The following is a 23,064-nucleotide window of genomic DNA, read 5'->3' on the forward strand; positions in this document are numbered from 1 at the left end:
TCCCATATGGACAAGTCTGTGTGCTGTACATTAGTTTTGCCACAATGTTTCACAGTGCAACTGAAAATTGTCCATGTGCTCAGCTATGTGCTCAGTATGGTCTACTGCCCATCTCATTTCCATTTTTTGCCTGGGGTACACTTTTTTGCAGCCTATCCATGCCCTGAGGAATGTGAAATCTTATCTGGGATATTACATGAATTACATATTCAACTGTTAATTGCTGAATCTCTGATCACTCCTAAACTACTGCTCCATCATTTTTTGTTATTTGGTTTTGGGCTGGTCTAAGGATCAGAGGCTTATTTAGACTATTGGGGGGGGGGCAGGATTGACTAACAGGTCAGTCTAATGCATGTTTTCTCCAGTCTCACTATGTTCAGTGGGATTTGTTCCTAGGGGAGCCGAGGACTGCAACCCAAGCATCTAATCTAGGCATGATTTAGACTTAATTGATCCTATCTCAATTATACATTCTTTCTTACCAACACTGTACAGCTAGAAGGTGCTGTTCATAAGCCTTTCAGGCTGTCAGCCAGATAAACAAATACATACCTGTGCATGATTGGACATTTTCATGCAAGAGTTTTTCTTTTGAGACTGTCACATTCTTACAGTCATACTATCTCCATTCTCTGTTACTGCAACTAATGCAACCTGGAGTATAGCCTGGAATATGTGTAAAGTTTGAGAAGTGCCAACTGGACAGTTTTTGTGACGTTAATGACACAACTCCCTTTCTTCAGTGATCAGATACATAACAAATTGTCTATAATTTCCATGCAAATTAAAACAAAAGGAGCAGTGACTTTATTTTCTTTATTTTTTCATTCGATACTGTATGAATACAAAGTTTCTAGAAAGCTACAAAAAAATCTACCACTTTATCAAGAAGGCATCAAATGTGTCACTTTGCAAAGACATGGAACACCTGCAGTAACCGACACAAAAATAGCATTTTTAGAGTGATGAAATAATTGCACTTAACTGTCATGGATATTAAAGTTATCACACATATGTACCGCGAAAGCTAGAATACATTTTTTTTACAAAGCACTTTTATAAAAAAATTCTCTGCACACAAACCCTATAATTTTCATATTACTATCATACTAAAGATAAATTCACTTTAAAGCCAACACTTAAAACATTTTAAAAACAGAAAAGGTACCAGTACCTACACACAGACAACAACAAATACAAGAATACTGTACTGCCAAAAGGTTTGATTGAAACTCATTTTGAAAACTTCAAAATATGTTAAGACAAAATTTGAAAAGTTTCATGTTTGTTTTACTAAAAAGAGCTTTCCCTCCCTGTCTAAGCAAGAGGTACTTTGTCATCAAAAGGCAGATTCTACATTAAAAAAAATAACCAGCAGCAGTATAATATTAAAGTAACCACTGACCATATATGAATATGCTTAAGTCACAAACCCAGTTTATACACATTACACAAATAAACAAAGTGAGAATTCCATTAAGTCATTTACAAATGTGAACAAATGCACGTGGCAAATAAAAAAAATCAAAAAGAAACTGTCTTACATAAAATGTACTGATATTAAAGAATTAAAGGCTATTCAGGTTTTAAAAACTGTTATAAAATTCTTTTGTCTTTTTCAGGCACATATTTTTTTTTCTGCAGTCATGAGCCTGAAGCAGAGGCCCATTTCAAAAGAACAAACAAACAAAATGCAAAAACAAAAATAAAACAATTGTGTAAGGAGGTAACAGGGGCATATCCTCTATGTGAACTGAGTGCATTCAAGAGTCAATTGACACAGTGGAACTAATTTAAAAAAAAAATCTCAGCCAGTCTAATTTGTTAAGCTAGAGATCAAGACTTTCAAACATCTTTATACCTTGAATTAGCTGGTCACTCTTTTCAGGGGATGGCTGGGGAAAGTAAAGACATATTAGAGAAGGGTAACGTGAGCATAGATGAAATGAGGGCCAATTTAAACATAGCTTACAGCCCATGACTGCTGCCCCCAATCCTTTCCAATGCTGGTGAACAAAATGGCAGGGAATATATTTAAATGCCCTTGCCATGTGTTTTGGTACAAAACCATGCAGTGCAACTGTGGCTGCAGAGATTATGCAGTGTAGTATGTAAATGTTGCATGGGTTTAAAAATCTGAACGTGGCAGAATTAATTGAATATTTCCTGATGCGTGGGTTGTGAACACAGAGAAGAGTTTCTCAGCAGCAATCACTGACAGTGCGTAACGTATATATCCATTCTGATAGAACCATATGTGTTGCATGACATATGTTGATGATGTGGATCATGCTGCAAGTGATAGCCCTCGGCTGTAACTGAGTGATCTTAAACCAGCCATTTTCAACCACTGTGCCATGGCACACTGGTGTGCCGTGAATGGTCCCCAGGTGTGCTGCGGGAATTTGGGACATTTATTAGTAGGGCCATTGGGTGATGTGAGCCCCCCACTGGCAGTCCGCTGTGCCTTGTCAAAAAACTGATGGTGTGCCTTGACCATTTTATTGCCTTGCCAATGTGCCGTAAGATCAAAAAGGTTGAAAGTCACTGACTTAAACTGTCAAGACAGGCTGTGTTCAGAAATCATGCCAAACCATGGTTTGTGCTAAGTGTAGTTTAGAACCCAAACCACTGTCTGCATCTTCAAACATATAAAAGGCAAACAATGATTATCTGCTTTTGCTTTCCATCCTCTCAGCACTCAGTGTCTTAAATTCAGTTCCGCTTCCTTGGGGCAGCAGCTTCTGGTTGCTGTGTAATGGCCACAAACACTCACTTTCTCATTCTGGCTGACTGCAGAACATGGTTGTCAATTCAGTCATCATCTAAAACCATGCTTAAATTTCCTTAGCTATGGTTTGATACAATGCCTGGATTGAGCACTAAAAAAGCAAGAGCAGTATATGAATAAGACCAAGTAAGTAAAGATAACTTGATCAGCTTGTCAAATGTTGTAAGCTGATCTCCAGCTGTTAGTTGCTACCATTTATTCTGTGTAATAATTCACTCTTGGTTACTTGAAGTGACAAACGCAGGGAAGTGGGCTCACACCAAAGGGATTCTGGCATTGATAAAAACTGAGAAAATAAGTATTGAAGTTACAAATTATTCAACATAGTGGTACAGTACCTAAATAAATCATTCTAGAATTCAAGTAAGTACAAAATTACATTTGTAAAGTAAGCCAAGTTTCAACTGCCACAAATTGTACCATTGTTTCTTTTTTTTTCAAATTTTGTACATAAGACAATAAATAAAATGATTCCTCTGCAATAAAATATACTCCAGCCACTTGCTTACCTATATCTGTCTCAGCAGATATATTCAATTGTTGTAATATATAAATGTACTTTTTGAGGCCAAGCAATCCTTATTAGGTTAGTTGTGTGGAGAAAGAGAGGGATATTTGGATCTTTGAGAAATAAAAATAGGTATATATGATTAAGAGACAGGAAGGGGTAAAATCACAAATATTTACCACTTTGTGCCACACACTAATTTTAAATAAAACTTAAATTTTGTCCATTAAAAATAAACGTGTATTCACAGCTACAAACCCCCTCTGCCAGCTTTTGGTTTTACTGCTATTAGTTCTCATTTCTGATGATTTTTAATGATGTTGTGTCCTTCTGAATCAATGTCATTGTCTCCTTAAATAAACAGTATTATCCAAATTCATAGGTGATATTAAATGGCACAAATTACTTAAAGGGCCTGTCTTTCCTGCAGCAAAGATGGGAAAGTTTTGAATGGTGACATTCAAAGGTTTCTTCAATGATGTCTGTCATTCAGCTCAAATAATTTGGTGCTGAAAAGCACAGGTCAAATGAGAGTTACTTTTTGTTCTGCACTTTCATTTCCAATTTTAGGCATCCAACTGCTCAACTATGTAAACAAAATAAGTGCACATTTAGGATAAAGAAGAAAACCATCTTCACAGATTCAAAACTACGATGATAATAAAGTCATATTTGTCTTCTGTCTGAAATTCTGCTATCTATACAGACTCACATTACTTGGATGCAAGACTGAATGGAGTTAGACATGGCAAAGGTGAAATACTGACTGTTCCATCATAAATGTAGCAGATGCTGCAGAAACCATGACAAACAGTTGAGTAACATGTAGAATAATCTTCCAGCATTATGCACTCTTGCAATTTTTCAAAAAGCACGCTATTGTAAAAAAAGGTACTCTTCCGAATGAAGGCCTATTAGTTTTGACTGTTTCCAATAAACCAAAGGCATTATGGTGATCTCTAAATATTTTTGGTCTCTACAAATTGTCATTATTATGGCAGCACTTTTCTAAGCTGGAATTTCAAAACCAAAGGCACTTGCATGCAAGAGTGCAGAGAGTCACAAAGGTTTATTTGGTCATGAGAATTTAAGAAGGCAGCAATATTTGTACAATTCACTTTTTGCAGAAAATTCTAGCGCTGTAGGATTTCATTTTGGTATAGATATTCCAACTATGTAGTAACAGGGACTGAATCGTTTAAGAAGGTGTCTTAGACCAAGTAGTCAAAAGGCTTCTCTCTAGGATATATATATTTTTAAAAAGTAAACCAATTAATGGACTATATAAGCTTGGCATGATAGCCTGAAAGGTACTTCTAATATAGCACTAAGGCACTGCTTATTGTGATGCTTTGGCAGCTCGGAATTAAGAAGATTCTATGACAAAGTAACAGTAACAAGAGAGATGCTTCCAGCTTACAAAAGAGCTCACAGTTTACAGGCAGCCTTTTGGACTACACACTAAACATCTGACAGATTTAAGGCTTTCCAGAAGACACATGCACAAGGTTTTTGAATCATTTACATCCATGTAAAGTTAAAGACAAGGCAAACATTTTCCCTAACATCTTACAAAAGTGAACGCCAAGAACATTGTGACTCTTCAAACCATTTTGTTATTACACACAGAATGACCCAGACTACATTAACACATAAAAGTGTACCTGGCTTGCAAACTGACTTCTATTTTATATACACCTCCACAGAATTTCCTAGAGGTGTATAATTACTCTAAAAACTTTATTTTTTTTTAAATAAATCCATCAAAAACCAAAAGCCTCAAAAAAGATAACATTAAAAAAAAAACACCAGAGTAGTTTTATACTTGTAACACCAAGTGCTTCAAATAAAGGGATACCTTAGGCAGGTAAGATGCAGTGCTTCTGTTGAATTCATCATTAGTGTTAAAAACTGATGAAGAAACCCAGCCATAATCATCTACTTTGACAGTTCACAGAGTTAAAATGACTGAGAGGTTCATCTGTCTTAATATCTGAAGGTCAAAAGAAGTTCAACCTGCAGAGGGCTCCAAGATTCAGTAGACTGTCCTTGCCTTCCTTATCCTTTCCCATTGATGTGCATGCACACATGGGGCCTAAAGCAGATCTTGGAACACCTTGTGTCCCAAAGATGCACTGCATTGCTGCTGGTGTTTTAGGATATTATCAGGCTGTGGAACAACAGGGCAGCAGGTCACTAGAAGGGATGAATAATGGCCATGGGTAAGAGACTGCATGCAACTTGCTACAATTGTGCAGTGTACCAGAAGTTGAGTACTCATAGCCCCTCTGACAATTAGATGTAACAGAAATCTCCAGGATACTTTTGTTACACAGATAAGCAGTTTTATACCCTTCTAATTTTAAAGATGAATATGTCTAACAGTGTGAGGGATATCCAAGATTTTAGGTAGACATAAGGAACAACACTCTGCTTACCAAACATTGATTATTCTAAGCAGCGCACTGAAGATTTTCTCAAGTATCCCATGCAGCTGTATTTCTAGGAGAATTAGCTGTTGACCTAGTGCCCTGTGTGTAAAAGGGGGAAAAAATCCCCATAGATATTTACTAGTTTGTGATTTAATCCTGTAAGGTTTCTCAACTATATAGATTCTTTCTTGTATTTGGAGGACAAATCCAGGACTCCAAAGGCCCAAAGATGTGGGGGGGGGGGGGGGGGAAGCCACACAACTGGAGTGAAAACTGTGAAACAGGATGCCTCTACCCTCTGTTTTTAACAAGTAGACAAACAAGGCACCACGTTATTTGCATTTGATATTGTGATGTGCCAGTACTTTGAGCCAGCAAGTTGAATGTTATACTTACGGTAAAATAATGTTATGCTCATTAAAAAAAATTGGCACATAAAAAAAGAGAGGAGTAGTGGTCCAAAGCAAGCAAGGAGGGAAAAAACCCTCTAGCTTAGAAACAGAGTACTTACAAACGTGAATGTACCGCATCAGGCATGTGTACCAATCACTGCTTAATAGCCTTTATTATTTTGGGGGAAAAACAAAGATTTATAAAAGCTGCCTCTGAAAGGAAATCAAACCCCACACAGTAATAATAGATTTATACCTATAAACTCTCTGCACTCATCCTTAACAGCACCAAATGTTTGAGCAGAGAAAGGAGTGACATACTAGGATACTCTGAGAAACCTGAAAAAAGGTAGAAGGAAATTGGTCACATAATCCAGTGAAGAGGCTAATGCTCCATGGTCTGAAGTCACATGGGAGCAGAGGCTTCATAGCAATGGGTGAGCACATCCCAGAAGACAGGCATGTGCAACACGTGACTTACTAAGTCACATGTTGCCCATGCATAGTGATCTGCCAAGTGCTTGACAGCCCTCCTGTTATTGCAGTTCCAGGCAGGCAGGCAGGCAAAACCAAAGACCAAGAGTCCTTGATGGGCTACCATACATAACTTATATTTGGGCTATATTCAGTGAGGCTGTGTTCAGCTTGGTGGGTCACTAACTTTGTAGGCCTGCCATAACACTGTGTAACAGAATCTGAACAACCTTGGGTTTATCTGACGTCACTGTTTTTTTTTTCCTGGTGGTGACGATGATTTTCTAGCAGTCTAAAGACATTAAAAACAGATGAACCTTTTGTTTGCATACCTATTCTCTTCTCAACCACAGACCTTCTGTGGTTTTCAGCTGACAGTATAATTGTAATACAGCAGTCACTATAATTTTCCCCCTTACATTAGCTAATCACTAATTTTGGTGTTGCAATTTCTTGAGTCATTAGGAAAAGAAAAAAACCCCAAATTTCTCATATAAAATATAACCACACACATAATATTACATACACTGTAAGTCTAAATTTTCAGTATTCATCTAGTTATTGCAAAACGAGCCATCTTTTTAATTAAATAATCAAATGTCCTTATTAGTACAATATTTTATATATTTTTAAATACACTAGATATGATTAGTAAAAGGAAGTCTTCTCGCTTTGCAATACCTGCTTGAAAAGTTCAATGGATTAGAAGGTTAGTTTTAATAGAGAGAAGGAAAAAAAATACATTTTTGCCTACTTTTAGGACCTGTCTGCTCCCATCAGGCATTTCTTAAGGCTATGTTTGTCATTTGGCTTCAAACAGAAATTCAGTTTAAAAAATAATTTAGTGAATTACATTCGTTTGTATCTTCCACAGTAATCAATTACGAAGATAATTCTAAAAAGAATTGTGTGCTAATTTATGCTTATAGTTAAAATTCATTTCAATTTCATTTGCATCTTAAAAGCATTTTTTAATTTAGACAAAACACTCATAAACTCTTATAACTGCTGTTAAGTTTTCCCATGGCAAATGCTCCATCTTATATTTTTCTAACACAACAACAAAAAAATTAAACTTCCACAAAGGCCTTGAAATTCTTAAATATATTCTCCCCAAAGAACGATGGTTTTACAAATCTGAAGAACGTTCTGTTTCAGAAGGAATTTGTACAACTGCACCAGAATTTCACAGCTACAATATATGGTCACACTAAAATGGAGTTTAGAAAAATGTAGGGGAAAGCTCGGCCAGAGGAACTGCCACTTAGTGTTGAGGTTGACAGTCTGTGTTTTGATAAGGAGTTATAATGTGAAATGTCTATAAATAAGTGTTCAGTCCTTTACAAGCCTGTAGATATGATGCTGTGCGCCGTGTTCGCTGTTCGAAACTTCAAATACACAAGCCATGCAAAGTAGGGTTTCTTGTGTGTCCCTGTTTGTTACAACCTATTTGGATTTTTAAAAGAAAAAAGGGGAAGATAGCATGTTAGAGATCTGAGCATTTGTTACCATTGGCAGAAAACTTAAAAACATTTAAATATCTTAACTGGCAGACTTACACAGAGTGGCGGACTTGTCTCTCCCCGCTCCTGGGACAAAGGTTCGTAAAGTCCCCCCAGCAAAATGCCAACCCCCCCGCCCCCGCACGTAAAGCTGCCTCCCCTACCTCCAAAGTGTGATGGAGCCTTGTGCAACTTTCAAACTGACCAGGGAAGCATTCTGAGACTTCCCCACTGTCTTAAACTGCACTTCTGGAAAACCAGAAATGCAGTTCTGACTATGTTGGGGGCCTCACTGAGGCTCCCTGCATGGTCCTAGAGTTGCAAGAACCTAGCACCCGGGGCATTTGTCCCGTTTGCCCAGCACTAGGTCTCCTACCGCATACACAACTTCTGTTAAACCACAGTTATTGATTAAATGCTTCTCTAATACTGACTTCAGATTTATTATATATAGAAATCAAAGAGTATCTGGAGGACATGAGAAGTAAGGCTATTTCAGTCAAGAATTCTCTCTGTTTCTGGTCTTTTTCCCTTCCCCATCATTGCATTACCACTTTGTGGCCTTTTAAAGCCAGGAGATAGGAAGTGCATGCAGCTGCTACTGTCCTCTTGACTTGAGAACACTGGGGCAATCAAGGCTGCCTCTCTCTGCCTTAAAGGGCTGAGGCAGTGGCAGGGGAAAGAAAGGGAGGAGAGGACTGAATCGGGGTGCTACAAACAAAAGCTGTAAACATGCCAGTTTTCCTCAATGTCCACTACTTGCCTGATGACTCTGGGGTTATTCAAAACCAATTTGATGGATCTTCTGAAAACCGGGAGACAGTATTAAAAGTAATTTGGAACAGATAGAATACACTGCAAGGTGTCTCAGGGTAGCATTAGCCACCTGGTACTCTAAATATACAGGAAGTGACCTTACTCCAAACCATGGGTCCCATTCATAGCCACTGCGAGACAACCCTTCCTGGCACCTCAACCCAGTTCAGAATTCCAGGGATTGGCCCATAGCTTAGTAAAAGCATGCACAAGGTCCCGAATTCAATCCCTGGCATCACCAGGAAGGACTGGGAAAAATCCTTCTGAAACCCTGGAGAACCACTGCAAGTTAGTGTAGCCAATAGCTGGACCGATGACCTGAGGCACTGTAAGGGAGCTTCCTATTTCTATCCTACCCAGGCCGAGGGGGAAAAGTGCTGCCCAATTTACTGCAAACTCAAAGTTAAAATGCATGGTGGGTACATTCTAGAAGTAGAAATATCATTTATTTGTTACATTTGTACTGAACACTCTCAATGACTTTCCTAGGTTGAAAGGCACAGTTTAGAGGGCAAGGTAGGGAGGCATAAAAGCAGTCATTTAGAGAGCTGAATCCATCCAAGCCTTCACTATAAACTCTTAAGGCCAAATCCTATACAATTTTTCAATGCCGGTGCAGCCTTGCCAATGGGGCATGTGATCCATCTTGTAGTGAGGAGGCAGTCACAGAGGACTCCTCAAGGTATGGGAACATTTGTTCCCTTACCTCGGGGTTGCACTGCAGCTACACCAGTGTTAGAAAATTGGCTAGGATTGGGCCCTAAATCTACACATTACCTCTGTGATGTTCTTGTCACTGCAAATCCAATCGTTGTCTCCCACATCATATCTGTGCCATGCAAAAGTTACATGGTGGCCAAGTAATGCCAAAAGAAAAGTAAAAGCAGAATCTACTTGCTTTTGAAATAATATGTTACTTAAGGGCATGACATTCTAAAACAGCCATTTTTAACCACTGTGCCATGGCACACTGGTGTGCCGTGGATGGTCCACAGGTGTGTCTCAGGAGTTTGGGAAGGGTCATTTATTATTGGGGGATTTGAGCCCCTAAACAGCAGCATGGTGTGCCTTGTCAATTGTCAAAATACTGATGGTGTGCCTTGTCAATTCTAGCACCTTGTCAGTGTGCCATGAGATGAAAAAGGTTGAAAATCACTGTTCTAAACTCTTGCAAATAGATTCTAATAAAAATCCACTAATCCCTGCCCAGCACTCTAAAGGATTGCAGAATGCAGCCAGCAAATAAAAATGATACATTACCAATAAAATTGTAAAGTTTTCCAACACGCTGTTCATCATATATTTCTCTGGTAAATGCTTGAGCTTGTGGATGAAATTGATCATATATTCACACATTGGAGAGCGGTTTATTCTGTACACAAACCGACCATTCTCAAACCGTGCGTATTCAGTCTAGAAGGGAAAACAACCCAGAAACTTCAGAATTTCAATACAGAAGTTAGACTTGTTAATGAAACTTACTAGTTAAACTAGATCTGCTCTTTTAGTTTTATTTTTAAAGTGATGAATTTATTACAAAATTGCAAACACACATTACAGTTAGTCAGGATATTTTCAGGGTTTTCTAAGGCTTGCTTTTGTGACAACATACTAAAAGCACAATCCTATGGTTCGCAGTGCGCCTCTGCGGTGTGGACCATAGTCGAGGCATGTTTACAGGGCTTACCGCCGGGCTCCCACCAGAGGTGGCTCAGCTCCGGCCGGTGCTGAGCCACCGCCTGGTGGGTGCCCGCATTCCACAGCTTGGCGGTGCCTACAACCGCCAGGCTGCGGAACAGGGAATGGGGGCGTTCCCAGGGACATGGGGGAGGCATTCCGGGGAGGGGGGAGGCGTGGTCGGGGCCGTTCCCGGGGCGGGGGAGAGGCAGGTCCACGGAGCCGAGCTCCGCATGATCCAGGGTGGTCAGGTAGGGCTGCTCGCCCTACACGAGTGCCTTCACTTTAGCAGCGATCAAACAATCACCGCTAAAGTGAGTAGTCCCATTGCGGGACTGCTTCCCTTACTCGGGGGAAGGGGATGAAGTCCCCTTCTCCTGAGGAGCCTCCCGCAATAGCAGTTTAGGATTGGGCTGTAATACAGGTATTTCACTGGAAGTAATTAAAATATGTAATTCAACTTAATTTAGAAAACTTCTGTTTCTTATAAAAGACACAAGAGAAATCTTTAGAAAGTAACTTTAACTGCAGTTACCGACACAGTAGCTCTTATAGAGAAGCTGGGGCTTGACAGAGACACAGAAATCTATGCAATACAGATTTCTTATTTTTGAATTGGAAATGTTTCAAGTATATAAGTAATATTTGCTATATTCCACATGTGGAACATTTCCAGATTCTTAGAAGGGAATGGGCCATGATATTTGGTAGGAACTTGTTTGTACTTTGCAGTTCCAGAAACTGTAGCTCACAGCTCTGAATTATGGGTGGCCCATCATATCTGTGGATCCAATACCCATGGATTTGGAAATCTGTGCCCATTTAAATGCTTACCCCCCTGAAAATATTCTTCCTTTACAGATTTGCTATAAGCATTCAAGCTTACAGGCTGCCTCCTGTCAGCCTGAACTTTTGAAAAGACTAGATTGAGGTAAGAGAAAGTGGTTAACCTTGATCCAGTCTCTTCAAGTGTTCAGGCTGCCAGGAGGTAGCCTGCACATCACTATAAGCTTGTATGTTTATAGCGAGCCTGTAAAGGAAGACATTTTCACTGGGGTAAGCATTTAAACAAGGCTAATGGGCATGCGGAAGAGGCAGTGGATACAGAATTCCCCATATCTGTGGGGGTCTGTATGGATGGATCCCCCGTGGATATGGGGGCATGCCTATATATATGTATACGTTATGATCCAGTGAAAATAGTGATCAGAAACAGAGGACCTAAGAATTTTTCCTAATGGAAGTGCAAAAAGCTGCTCCAGGGGTAAAGAAACCCACACTGAGCACTCAAGTACATAGATGCATGGTGCTTCTGTACTATGTAGAAACTGCCACATGGATGTTCAGAGCAATCAGCTCAGACAACGCAAGTCAGTGGTGCTAATGGACACTGGACTTTGCTCAGATGCTTAGCAGAGTGACATTCAGTGGGGTGAGGCATGGGTTGAGTGGGGTTGGATTTAACAATTGGCAGACTTGGTACAAGTCTACAGTCTCAAAATTATAGATCCTTGAAGGAAAAGGAATAGCGCCTCTAAAAAACTAAGCAGAGATAATCCATCTGTATTAAAAAAGAAGAAAAAAATAAACAAAAAACAGGCCACAGTTGCTGGACAGGGTTTTCAGCCCAGAGCTGCACCTGAAACCCAGATTATATAAGCTAAAACCGGTCACTGGGCTGCCCTTGAAACTCTATCCCAATTAATTACTATAATGTAATGATTACTAGATCATTACAAACAAACATTATTAGTAGATAATGGTATCAGTCTGTGTTTGGAATGTGGGCTGAACTAGGGCCCCCCCCCCACATAAATGTAGGCTTGAAGAACATAAGAAAAGCCCCCTTGCAGCATGCCAAAGGTCCTAGCATCCTGTTTCTCACAAAGGCCCATCAGCTGTCCCTGGAAAGCCTGCAAGCAGGCAAGAAAGGCATACTTCCCTCCTGCCATTGTACCACTTACAACTGGTATTCAGAAGCATAGTAGTGCTTTGCCATCATGACTAGCAGCCATTGATAGCTGTGTCCACTATGAATTTGTCTGATCTCCTTTGAAAGCCATCTGAGCTAGTGGCCATCACCACATCTTCTGGTAATTAATTCTGCAGACTAATTATGCACTGTTAAAGAAGCACCTGCTTTTGTCTGTCCTACCAATCAGTCATCAGTTTTGTTACACCTGGCTCTACAGTATTGTGAGAGAGGGAGAAAAATCTATTCTTTTCACTCTATGCCTAATATTTATCAGTCATGTCCCCAATTAATAACCCTTCCCCCCCCCCCAGAAACAGAAAAGCCCCAAATGTAGTTACCTTACCTTATATGGAAAGTGTTCCAGCAGAAGCTGGAAGAAGTATGGTGTAGCAGAAAGAATACCTATTGAACCATGTAAATACTCAAGATTAGGGCTGCTCTTTACAAAGGGGATTGCTTAAGATTAAGGTAGGTAGGTAGGTTTCACCATTCAGTTGTGCCTGTCTCCTGGCGACTTTATAGGCGAGAGCTCTCCATGCTGCCCTGTCAGGCACAGCTTCTTTCTCAATTGCTAGATGTTAATCTTTGTATCTGTTTTGATGGTGACGAGTCCATGTGCTCTGTGCCTGCCCCTTCCTCTAGCTCCACTAATACTTCCTAGCATCATTTACTTCTCTAGTGAATTTGCACGCATGGCATAGCCAAAGTAAGTCCTTAGTCTTACCCTTTTGGCTACTAACAATGTATCTGGTTTTATAAGATCCAGCAATTCTCTGTTGATTACTCTGGCTGTCTATGGTATATGTAACAATTTTCGCTAGCACCACAATTCAAATGCATCAATTCTTCTTCGGTCAACAGTTCTTACTGTCCACCTGTCATACCCATACAGCATTATAGGGAAGACTATGGCTCTAACTAGTTACCTTCTGTATTTAGGTCGTTATCTTTGCTGTTCCAGATCTTATTCATAGTGACCATTGTGGTGCAACCTAAAATTATACTGTTTAATTTCAGGTACAGAATTGCTGTTGTGGACCATTTTTTTTATCCAGTTAAAATATTTTCTTTATGATCTATAAGAGAACTGTAAGAAGGGTGGGTTTGTCATTAGCTGGAAATACCATGAGACAGGAAGTGTACCAATCAAAAATTGGTACAAAGTAAGAGAAGGGCAGGAATGAATGTGAAGTAGGAACAAACTGCCCTGAAATCTTCTTGTAAACAGGTTGAAGTACTTCTCTCCTGAGTCCAAAATGGTTAGTTTGCTCTAGCCAAAGAGAATATGAACTGAGTGAATCCCAACTGCAGGGATTCACTGAGGAAAAGCTGAGGAAGACAAGACTGGTGTATGGTCTCCTGCATGTGCTCTTTTTTCATTCGCTGAGAAGATCTAGGAGTCATGACTGGGCAACAAGGAACGTATTCTACTCTTCTGATGTACAGGGACAAAAAGGGCACTCCAAAAAAGGCACTCAAGTACTATAGTGAACATAGCAGGGCTCTAGACTAATATAACCATATGCTCACTAATTCAAACTAAGCACAACCAGAAGATGAAAAGCGACTTCTAGAGAAAACACTGAGACTACCAAATTTTTAAAAATCATGGTGTAGGTGGGCATAATCAGAACAGAAGCAGGGAAAACCCAAGTAATTTTGAAAATCCTACCTCTACTTTTTCTACCACTTGCTTCCCAAATGAGCAGACTTTGGTAGAACAGGTGATTGTCATGTTTTCTGAACTCTCATACTGACTAGTTACACCATAGAATGCTCCTGTATCATCTTGGATGTTGCAATTCAAGTCCGCCTGCAGGGAAATGGAACAGAGATTTTTTCAATTATAATAGGAAATAATTAACTGTTAGTATACTACCATTACAAATGTCACATTTGAAAAATAAACCAAAATTATCATTTGTCTTGACATTCTATTTTAAAAGACTGACAATAAAGAGAAACATATTATATTGATTCCCACTGTATGTTCCCCAGTGCTGCCAGCAGATTTTTCCACTGCAAGACAAGACTGGGGTGCAGATAGCACACCTGCAGCCCAGGCATATTTCAAGGGAGTGTCTTGAACAGCTTATGTTGCCAAGGCAAACAGCTGCACTATTTCTCCAAGGCTTGGGGTTTTGCTACCAAGAAGTAAGTCAAACAACCCAGTTTCTTACCTAAGAAATTCAAATTAAGAAGAAACAGTACTTCAACTGAATAATAATAGTGAAGGATCAGTCTCTAATTGGGTCCTGGAAGGTGTGACAGGCACACCAAGTCCATAAAATAATTACAAGCACAGAAGTAACTGACTCCTTTAATCTGAAAAGATTTTCAAAACATGCATTGCCAAACTCATGTTTGGTTGGGATCAAGACCTTCAGATGAAGGGTGACTACTTTCCTATTCTATGTTTGGACTAAACAGTATACAGTATATTCTATGTATACTGAGGACTAAACAGCAGATATAAAGAAATTCACTGGGTATTACATTTGCAAAGGTAATGTTAAGCAGTACTGTATTTTTAAAAACCTACCACTTTGGCCACAATCCATTATGTGACAAAGTGCACTTAACTGCATGATTTCATAAGCTTAAAGTGTGCTCAAATCTGCTTTAGATTGTGGCGAATGTATCCACACCTGCTGTTTTCAATCACTACTATTACACCAGGTGCCTAATTTTTTCATTCCTGCACCATTCAAACACCACTCCATCTTAGGCAAATTACTATGACCGCTCTTCCTCCTTCCAAATTCTGCATGAACAGAAATATTGACCAGACTTGCAGCTCTGCCTGCCTTCTTAACAAATCAACCCAGACTACCATTTGTATTATAATTTGTAACCCTCAGTTGCAAGTACAGGTGCAAGCCATTTATCCACGGATTTTTGGGGTGGGGGAACCGAAAGCCACACACACCTTTGCCTCCTTTGCCCTGCACTGGCATCTTGATCCATTTCCAGGCAGCCCAAAACACTGCAAAAAGGCTCTGCCTCACCCAGGCAGTTAAATAGCCCTGGAGCCATGGAAGAGGTTCCCCTTGCAAAGGAACAGTAACACTCTTGGAGCCCCTGAGCCAGCAAAAAGGCTGAAGAGGGGTCCGAAAACCTCTGTAGCCGGAGCACGTGCAGCAAGGTGGAGCGTGCATGCGCGGTGCAGTAGCAACAGAGGGGATTGCTTTAAAAAACCCAGGGAGTGTTTGCCCAATCCCCCCCCCCCCATGGTGCAGGCTCTCCATGCTCCAGCCAAAACAAACAGCCCAACAGATTCAACTGACAAGAGTTTGTATTAAGAGCTATGTCTTGGAAGCCTACAGGTCAAAGTTCAGCTTTAACATGATTATTGCAACTTTTGATTTATTTTGCGTGCCATTTATTTTGCGTGCCACAAAAATAAGCAAAATAAAGTAAAATAATTTTTTTAAAAAATCAGAATAGAATCTAAGATTCTTTTAAAGAAACAGTTTTGTGACAGGTGAATAGTACATTAATCCAAAGTGCTAATTTTGGTCCCAACTACAATTCTGAGTTTATCATCAGAATATTACTCGACTGTCACTGTCTTACGCATCAATACTACCAAAATAAATAGGAAACATTATCGCTTTCTTCCATTTCTACAGTTGATAAGGACATACTATGAAGGTCTTTCTTATTGAGATGATATCATAAGGGATCCTAGAAATATTAATTCAAGGTCTAATAATTTAACGTGATTCTATATCTTAAAATTATTGAATATTTTTGAGGATAAAACTTCAGTCCCAGTAAGGCTCACTGGAAAATCAGGTATTGAACTCCATGAAGACAGAATGCTATTCTGAAATATCATATAGGTGCCACTGCACTGGAGGTGCCCTATTTGATCTTCTGCAGGTTCTCCAAAACTAATCAGAGCCCTTGGCAGGCACACGATTGTTCCATTATTCAAGAAAAGACAGATGCTTGGCACTGTCTTTAGTCAAAGTACTTTATGAAGCAAAGCTGGCTTCACACATTGTCTCCTTTGTACACAAAGATGAACTCAAGGGGTAGCATCCTGACTAATGCTTTCAGTGTTGGGACTTCCTGCCACAAATAGCTCCCTCTGTAAGTGAAAGGGATGTTCCACTTGCACAAGTTCACCTTGGGTGAGTGGAAGGCTCTTTCTAGTCATGGAGGGAGCTTCCAACAGTCAGAGTGCTAGTCAGAATGCTGCTTAAGAGTATTAGACCCCAAATGAAAAACAACAGGGGATTGGTCGGTGGTTGTGTGTGTTTCAAAGAAGAGATGGTCAAAAAAGTTGAGACCTAAATAATAATAATAATAAACTTTATTTTTATCCCGCCCTTCTCCCCAAAGGGACCCAGGGCGGCTACAGTGTGATCACAATGGACCTACAGTGTGATCACAATGGAGCCAGGGACTTGGAGCCCAATCCTGCGGTAAGGCACATTTGCGGGGCTCACCGCCGGGCTCCCGCCAGTGTTAGCCCAGTGCCAGCTGGCGGACCAAGTTCCGCAGCTCGGTGCAGTGGCTGCGGCTTGGTTCAGCAGCTCGGCGCAACTCCGGTGGCCCAAGTTCCACGGCTCGGCAGTCTTCTGGACTGCCGGACTGTGGAACGGGAGGTGGGAGCGTGGACGGGGGCGTGGGGGGAAGCGTTCCAGGGAGGGGGGAGGTGTGCTGAGGGGCGGCTGGGAGGCATGCTGGGGGGTGGGCAGGAGGAGGATCTGTGGAGCTGAGCTCCACAGGATCCAGGGCGCTCATGCAGGGCTGCGCGCCCTGCACGAGTGCCTTTATTCTACCAAAGGCTGGCAGCAAAGTGAGTAGCCCCATTGCGGTGCTGCTTACCTTGCTCGGGGGAAGGGGACGAATGTTCCCTTCTCCCAAGGAGCCTCCCGTGGTAGTGCAGGAGGCGCAGGATTCGGCGGCAGCCCTTTTCGGTGCCGCTGAGCCTGGGTGCTCCAGGCAGCTCAAGATTGGGCTGCCCGTTTATTGTCAACTTATCTTTAGTTATTTTATTTTTCACATTTTTATACCACCCTCCCTCCAAGGAGCTCAGAGTGGCATACATCATTCCCTCCCTCCCTCCTTTGGGCCTCACAACAACCTTGTGAGGTAGGTGAGGCTGAGAGACAGTGACTGGACCCAAGGTCACACAGGAAGCTTTGTGAGTGAGTGGATCTTCTAGGTCAAACTCCCAAACTACAACAACATCCTGGCTTTCAGCATAACTTTTTTTAAAATGCAGAAGGCAAGGATCAGGGTCCGTTCAGGGAGAAAGACAGGATAGAAATATAGTAAATAAATAAATAGGATCAATTATATACTGGAACTAAAAAAAAGAATACAGCTATGTATCACTTATTGACAGGGGTACATTCTCCAAATCCCACTGTTATGTGATTAGGTTGTTAAGTAAACATTCAGCCTAATCTGAGGAGGGGCCAGCCAGCAGCAGAACAGATGTGCCTTTCTCATGCTCCTGAAAGGCACTCTTTTTTCCCCAAAAACTGCAGATCCAAGGAGACCTGGGGATATTTGTCAGGAGAGACAAATTCCTCCATGTGATGGCACGATTCCTGAGGAGATAAGTCCCGCCAGGGGGGCTTTCCCAAGCGATTTCGCTGTCTGGCAGCAATGGTGAAGAATTCATGTTGAATCAAGCTGAAGGCCCCAGCAGGGAGAGACTTTGAAAGACTTAAGTGTTTTCATTTGTGTATGCCTGGCGTGGACTGAGTAATTGATTGCCTGATCTGGTTCTTTTTTGCAGTGAAAAGAGGAGGGGGGAGGCTTCCCCCCCTCAGCTGTTGATCGGTATGAGGAAAAATCGTAGAAGAAATTTGCCAAGCTCGTTATGGATATATGAAAGTATAATTACAACTTTATAACTGTGAACTTCAGTGGATTATAAATTAACTGTCCTTGGATAAAGTTTGTGCATTGGAGCGTTTATTGCCTTGGTTTGATACTATTGTTTGGGATTGCTGGAAAGAGCGATTGGATGTTTTGAGATTCTTGCAAACAGAGGAATGTGGTTGCCAAGGCTACAACTATAAATAAGATAAGAGAACAGAAAGAAAAACAGTGCACCAGTGACATCTAGTGACATCTAGTGGACTTAAAAAGACATTGCAAGAACTAGATTTGTGTCTATAAGTGGAGCAAGGAAGATAATACACTGAGGGCATCTAGTGTTCTTAAAAAGCATTGCAAACTAAAGATATTTGAGTTTCAAAGGAAGGAAGAATGAAGATGGTGGGTAAGAAAGTTCAAAGTTTACCAGCCTCGGAGATGGGTTTTGGAAAATTAGTACAAGAGGAAGTGAAAGGAAAAGATTGGAAACAGACCATGCAAGACAAAATGGAAAAACTGTTGGTACAGCAACAAATAAATCAATCTGCACAGACCCAAGACAGCGTGGATGCTTTAATTAAACGATTAGATGAACTTAGTGGACATCTGATAGATGTGAAAATTACATCAGAAGAAGACAAACAAGAGACTGAGAGATTGGGAAAAAAGATAAGAAAAGACCAAGCTAAAATATCAGAGATAGAAGAAAATCAGCATGACGCAGAGACAATGTTAATGGAAACTCAGGTGGATAGTGCAGCTCCAGTGGTGAGGATACAAAAAATTCTAAAAGAGAAAGGAGAAGATATGTCACGACAGATTGTCAGATTAATATTAGAATGGACTGATACACTGATGGAGAAGATACCTAAAGAACTGGATTCAGTGAGAAGAGTGAGCACTTTTTATCTGAGAAAATATGAATTACCAAGAGAAATTCATGTTAAATCCACCAGAATCTTTTACATAGATAAATTACTGAAGGCTTCACAGGAAAAGAAATGGACAGTACATGATAATAAAGCTAGAATTTTGAGACATGTTCCATGGAGAGTGAGGAAGAAGAGAAAAAAGAATTGTCAAGGCAAGGTGTGGAGATGGGCTAGTGGACGCACTTATAATTAGATTCAAGATTTGGGGGAGACAAATAATAAGTTTTTATATGGAACAGACGCCATTTGATAGACTATTGCTAGAAACAAAAAAAAAATATACTTTAAAATGTATATGTTTATATTGGATTTTGAGATGCAAGAAGAAATAGTAAAACAGTAGTTGGCAACCTTCAGTCTCGTGCTCTGAATGGTGGTTCTGGAACAGCATCTAGTGTGGCTGAAAAGGCTGATTCGGGAATGACAATCCCTTCCACACTGGGAGCAAGTATAGTGTGTCCCTGGTCTGTCTCTCTGGCTATGGGTCTTCCTTCTTTGCCTCTTTGCCTCAGTCTGTTGGCCAAGTGTCTCTTCAAACTGGAAGAGGCCATGCTGCACAGCCCGCCTCCAAGCGGGCCGCTCAGAGTCCAGGGTTTCCCACCTGGTGAGGTTCGTTCCTAAGGCCTTCAGATCCCTCTTGCAGATGTCCTTGTATCGCAGCTGTGGTCTACCTGTAGGGCGCTTTCCTTGCATGAGTTCTCCATAGAGGAGATCCTTTGGGATCCGGCCATCATCCATTCTCACAACATGACCGAGCCAACACAGGCATCTGTTTCAGCAGTGCATACATGCTAGGGATTCCAGCTCTTTCCAGGACTGTGTTGTTTGGAACTTTGTCCTGCCAGGTGATGCCAAGGATGCGTCAGAGGCAGCGCATGTGGAAAGCGTTTGGTTTCCTCTCCTGTTGGGAGCGAATAGTCCATGACTCGTTGCAGTACAGAAGTGTACTCAGGATGCAAGCTCTGTAGACCTAGATCTTGGTATTTTCCGTCAGCTTCTTGTAGGACCAGACTCTCTTTGTGAGTCTGGAAAACGTGGTAGCTGCTTTACCGATGTGTTTGTTTAGCTCGGTATCGAGAGAAAGAGTGTCGGAGATCATTGAGCCAAGGTACACAAAGTCATGGACAACCTCCAGTTCATGCGCAGAGATTGTAATGCAGGGAGGTGAGTCCACATCCTGAACCATGACCTGTGTTTTCTTAAGGCTGATCATCAGTCCAAAATCTTGGCAGGCCTTGCTAAAACGATCCATGAGCTGCTGGAGATCTTTGGCAGAGTGGGTAGTGACAGCTGCATCGTCGGCAAAGAGGAAGTCACGCAGACATTTCAGCTGGACTTTGCTCTCAGTCTGGAGAGGTTGAAGAGCTTTCCGTCTGATCTGGTTCGGAGATAGATACCTTCTGTTGCAGTTCCAAAGGCATGCTTCAGCAGGACAGCAAAGAAAATCCCAAACAAGTTCAGCGCAAGAACACAGCCCTGCTTTATTCAGCTTTGGATGTCAAAAGGGTCTGATGTGCAGCCATCAAAGACAACAGTGCCCTTCATGGCCTTGTGGAAAGACCTGATGATGCTGAGGAGCCTGGGTGGACATCCGATCTTGGGGAGAATCTTGAAGAGGCCGTCCCTGCTGACCAGGTCGAAAGCCTTCGTGAGATCTATGAAGGCTATAAAGAGTGGCTGTTGTCGTTCCCTGCATTTCTCCTGCAGCTGTCTAAGGGAGAATACCATATCAGTGGTGGACCTGTTGGCTCGGAATCTGCACTGTGATTCTGGATAAACACTCTCTTCAAGTACCTGGAGCCTCTTTAGTGCAACTCAGGCAAACAACTTTCCTACAACACTAAGGAGAGAGATGCCACGGTAGTTGTTGCAGTCACCCCTGTCGCCTTTGTTCTTGTATAGCGTGATGATGTTTGCATCCCTCATGTCCTGAGGTATTCCACCTTCTCTCCAGCAGAGACAGAGGATTTCATGCAGCTCAGTGACGATGATCTCTTTGCAGCACTTTAGGACCTCAGCAGGGATGTTGTCTTTTCCAGATGCCTTGCCAAAGGCAAGGGAGTCGAGGGCCATGTTAAGTTCTTCTAGGGTTGCTTCACTGTCAAGCTCTTCCAACACAGGCAGGCACTCAATGTTGTTCAGCACTTCTTTGGTGACTACATTTTCTCTGGAATATAGCTCAGAGTAGTGCTGCACCCAGCGTTCCATCTGCTGTGCCCGATCCTGGATGACCTCGCCTGCGGCAGACTTCAGAGGGGCAATTTTCTTCTGTGTTGGACCTAGGGCCTGCTTGACACCATCATACATCCCCTTGATGTTGCCCGTGTCAGCTGCTATCTGTATCTCGGAACAGAGCTGGAGCCAGTAGTCGTTAGCACATCTCCTGGCAATCTGCTGGACTTTGCTGCGAGCAGCTCGGAGGACCTGCCGGTTGCACTTACTGGGACAGGCCTTGTATGCTGCTTGAGCTCTCCTCTTTTCCTCAATGACTGGTTGTAACTCCTCAGAGTGGGCTTCAAACCAGTCTGCCGTCTTGTTGGTCTTCTTGCCAAATATGGACAAGGCAGTGTTGTAAACAGCATTCTTGAAATGTTCCCATCTGTTGGATGTATCTGCATCAGCCGGACCTGGAAGAGATTCCTCAAGTGCTCCTGCAAATTCCACCACTTTTCTCTGATCCCGGGTCTTGCTGGTATAAATGTGAGGTCTTCCTTTTTTGTGTGATACAGTCGCTTAGTTTGCAGTTTCACTCTGCTGCACACCAGGGAGTGGTCAGCGTCGCAGGCAGCACCCTGATAACTGCGTGTGATCTTGATGCTAGGAAGGCTGGAGCATCTGGTGAGAATCAGGTTGAGCTGGTGCCAGTGCTTTGATCTTGGGTGTCTCCAAGAGACTCTATGTTGGGGCTCCTTGTTGAAGAACCTGTTGCTGACACAGAGACCGTGATGATAGCAAAACTCTAGCAGACGATGGCCATTTTCGTTCTTCTTCCCAGTGCCGAACTGACCTAAGCAAGTGGACCACAAACTGTTATCAGCACCAACTTTAGCATTGAAATCACCGAGGATGAATAATGGCTCTTTTATGGGATCTTCTTGATAGTGGTGGCCAGGTCATTGTAGAATTTGTCTTTGGCTTCTACTGGAGATGACAGAGTCGGTGCATATGCACTGATGAGAGTTGTCACGGGGTGGGGCAAGTCCCTTTCCCTTTAAAATGGTTTAGGCTGGGTGTTGGTTAACCAGGTGTAGGGTATTAATAACTTAAAGAATAACACCTGGGCTTGGGTGCCTGAAAACAGAGAGCAGGGGGAAGGGTGCTAACAGCTTTTATATTGGAAGCAATACTGAGACCTGTAAGATGGTAGTTTTAGCCTCTATTTAGGTAAGATCTTTCTTGTTTTTAAAGCTATTGTGATGCATGTAGTTATGTCTTTTTGGAGCAATTGAAGCTCCCTTAAGCTTTAATAAAAATCTTTTATATAAAGCATTGGGTGCAGTGATTGACCAGGGGCATGTATGATAATGGGACCTGGGGCTTGGAGTAAGCAAAAATAAATAAGCATTGCTCTTGGGGGTTGTGGAAGCTGGTGTAGGCGGAGGAGGGTTGAGTCCTGGCTGGTTTGGGGGTCTCCCTTGGTCCTTCCCTACCCCAGGGGTGATGTTTGTTACAAGAGTGACAGGTCCTGCTGATGACTGGAGTTGCAGGGACAAAATTC

The 23,064-nt window shown here is 41.7% G+C and overlaps 1 protein-coding gene across 3 annotated transcripts in view; it reads right to left on the minus strand.

Moving 5' to 3' along the window:
- Positions 1-805: 805 nt before the first annotated feature.
- The window catches only part of TEAD1 (TEA domain transcription factor 1), a 244,272-nt gene continuing 222,013 nt past the window's right edge, over positions 806-23,064 (minus strand). For all 3 annotated transcript variants that reach the window (XM_066639093.1, XM_066639085.1, XM_066639100.1), the window contains 3 exons: positions 14,243-14,383; positions 10,179-10,331; positions 806-8,046 (listed from right to left, as the gene is read on the minus strand). In XM_066639093.1, coding sequence (XP_066495190.1) covers positions 7,933-8,046; positions 10,179-10,331; positions 14,243-14,383 — 408 coding nt within the window. In that variant the 3' untranslated portion in view covers positions 806-7,932. The remainder of the gene's footprint in view (positions 8,047-10,178; positions 10,332-14,242; positions 14,384-23,064) is intronic.

The sequence above is a fragment of the Tiliqua scincoides genome, chromosome 1 (assembly GCF_035046505.1).
Source record: "Tiliqua scincoides isolate rTilSci1 chromosome 1, rTilSci1.hap2, whole genome shotgun sequence".
NCBI classification, from domain to species: domain Eukaryota; kingdom Metazoa; phylum Chordata; class Lepidosauria; order Squamata; family Scincidae; genus Tiliqua; species Tiliqua scincoides.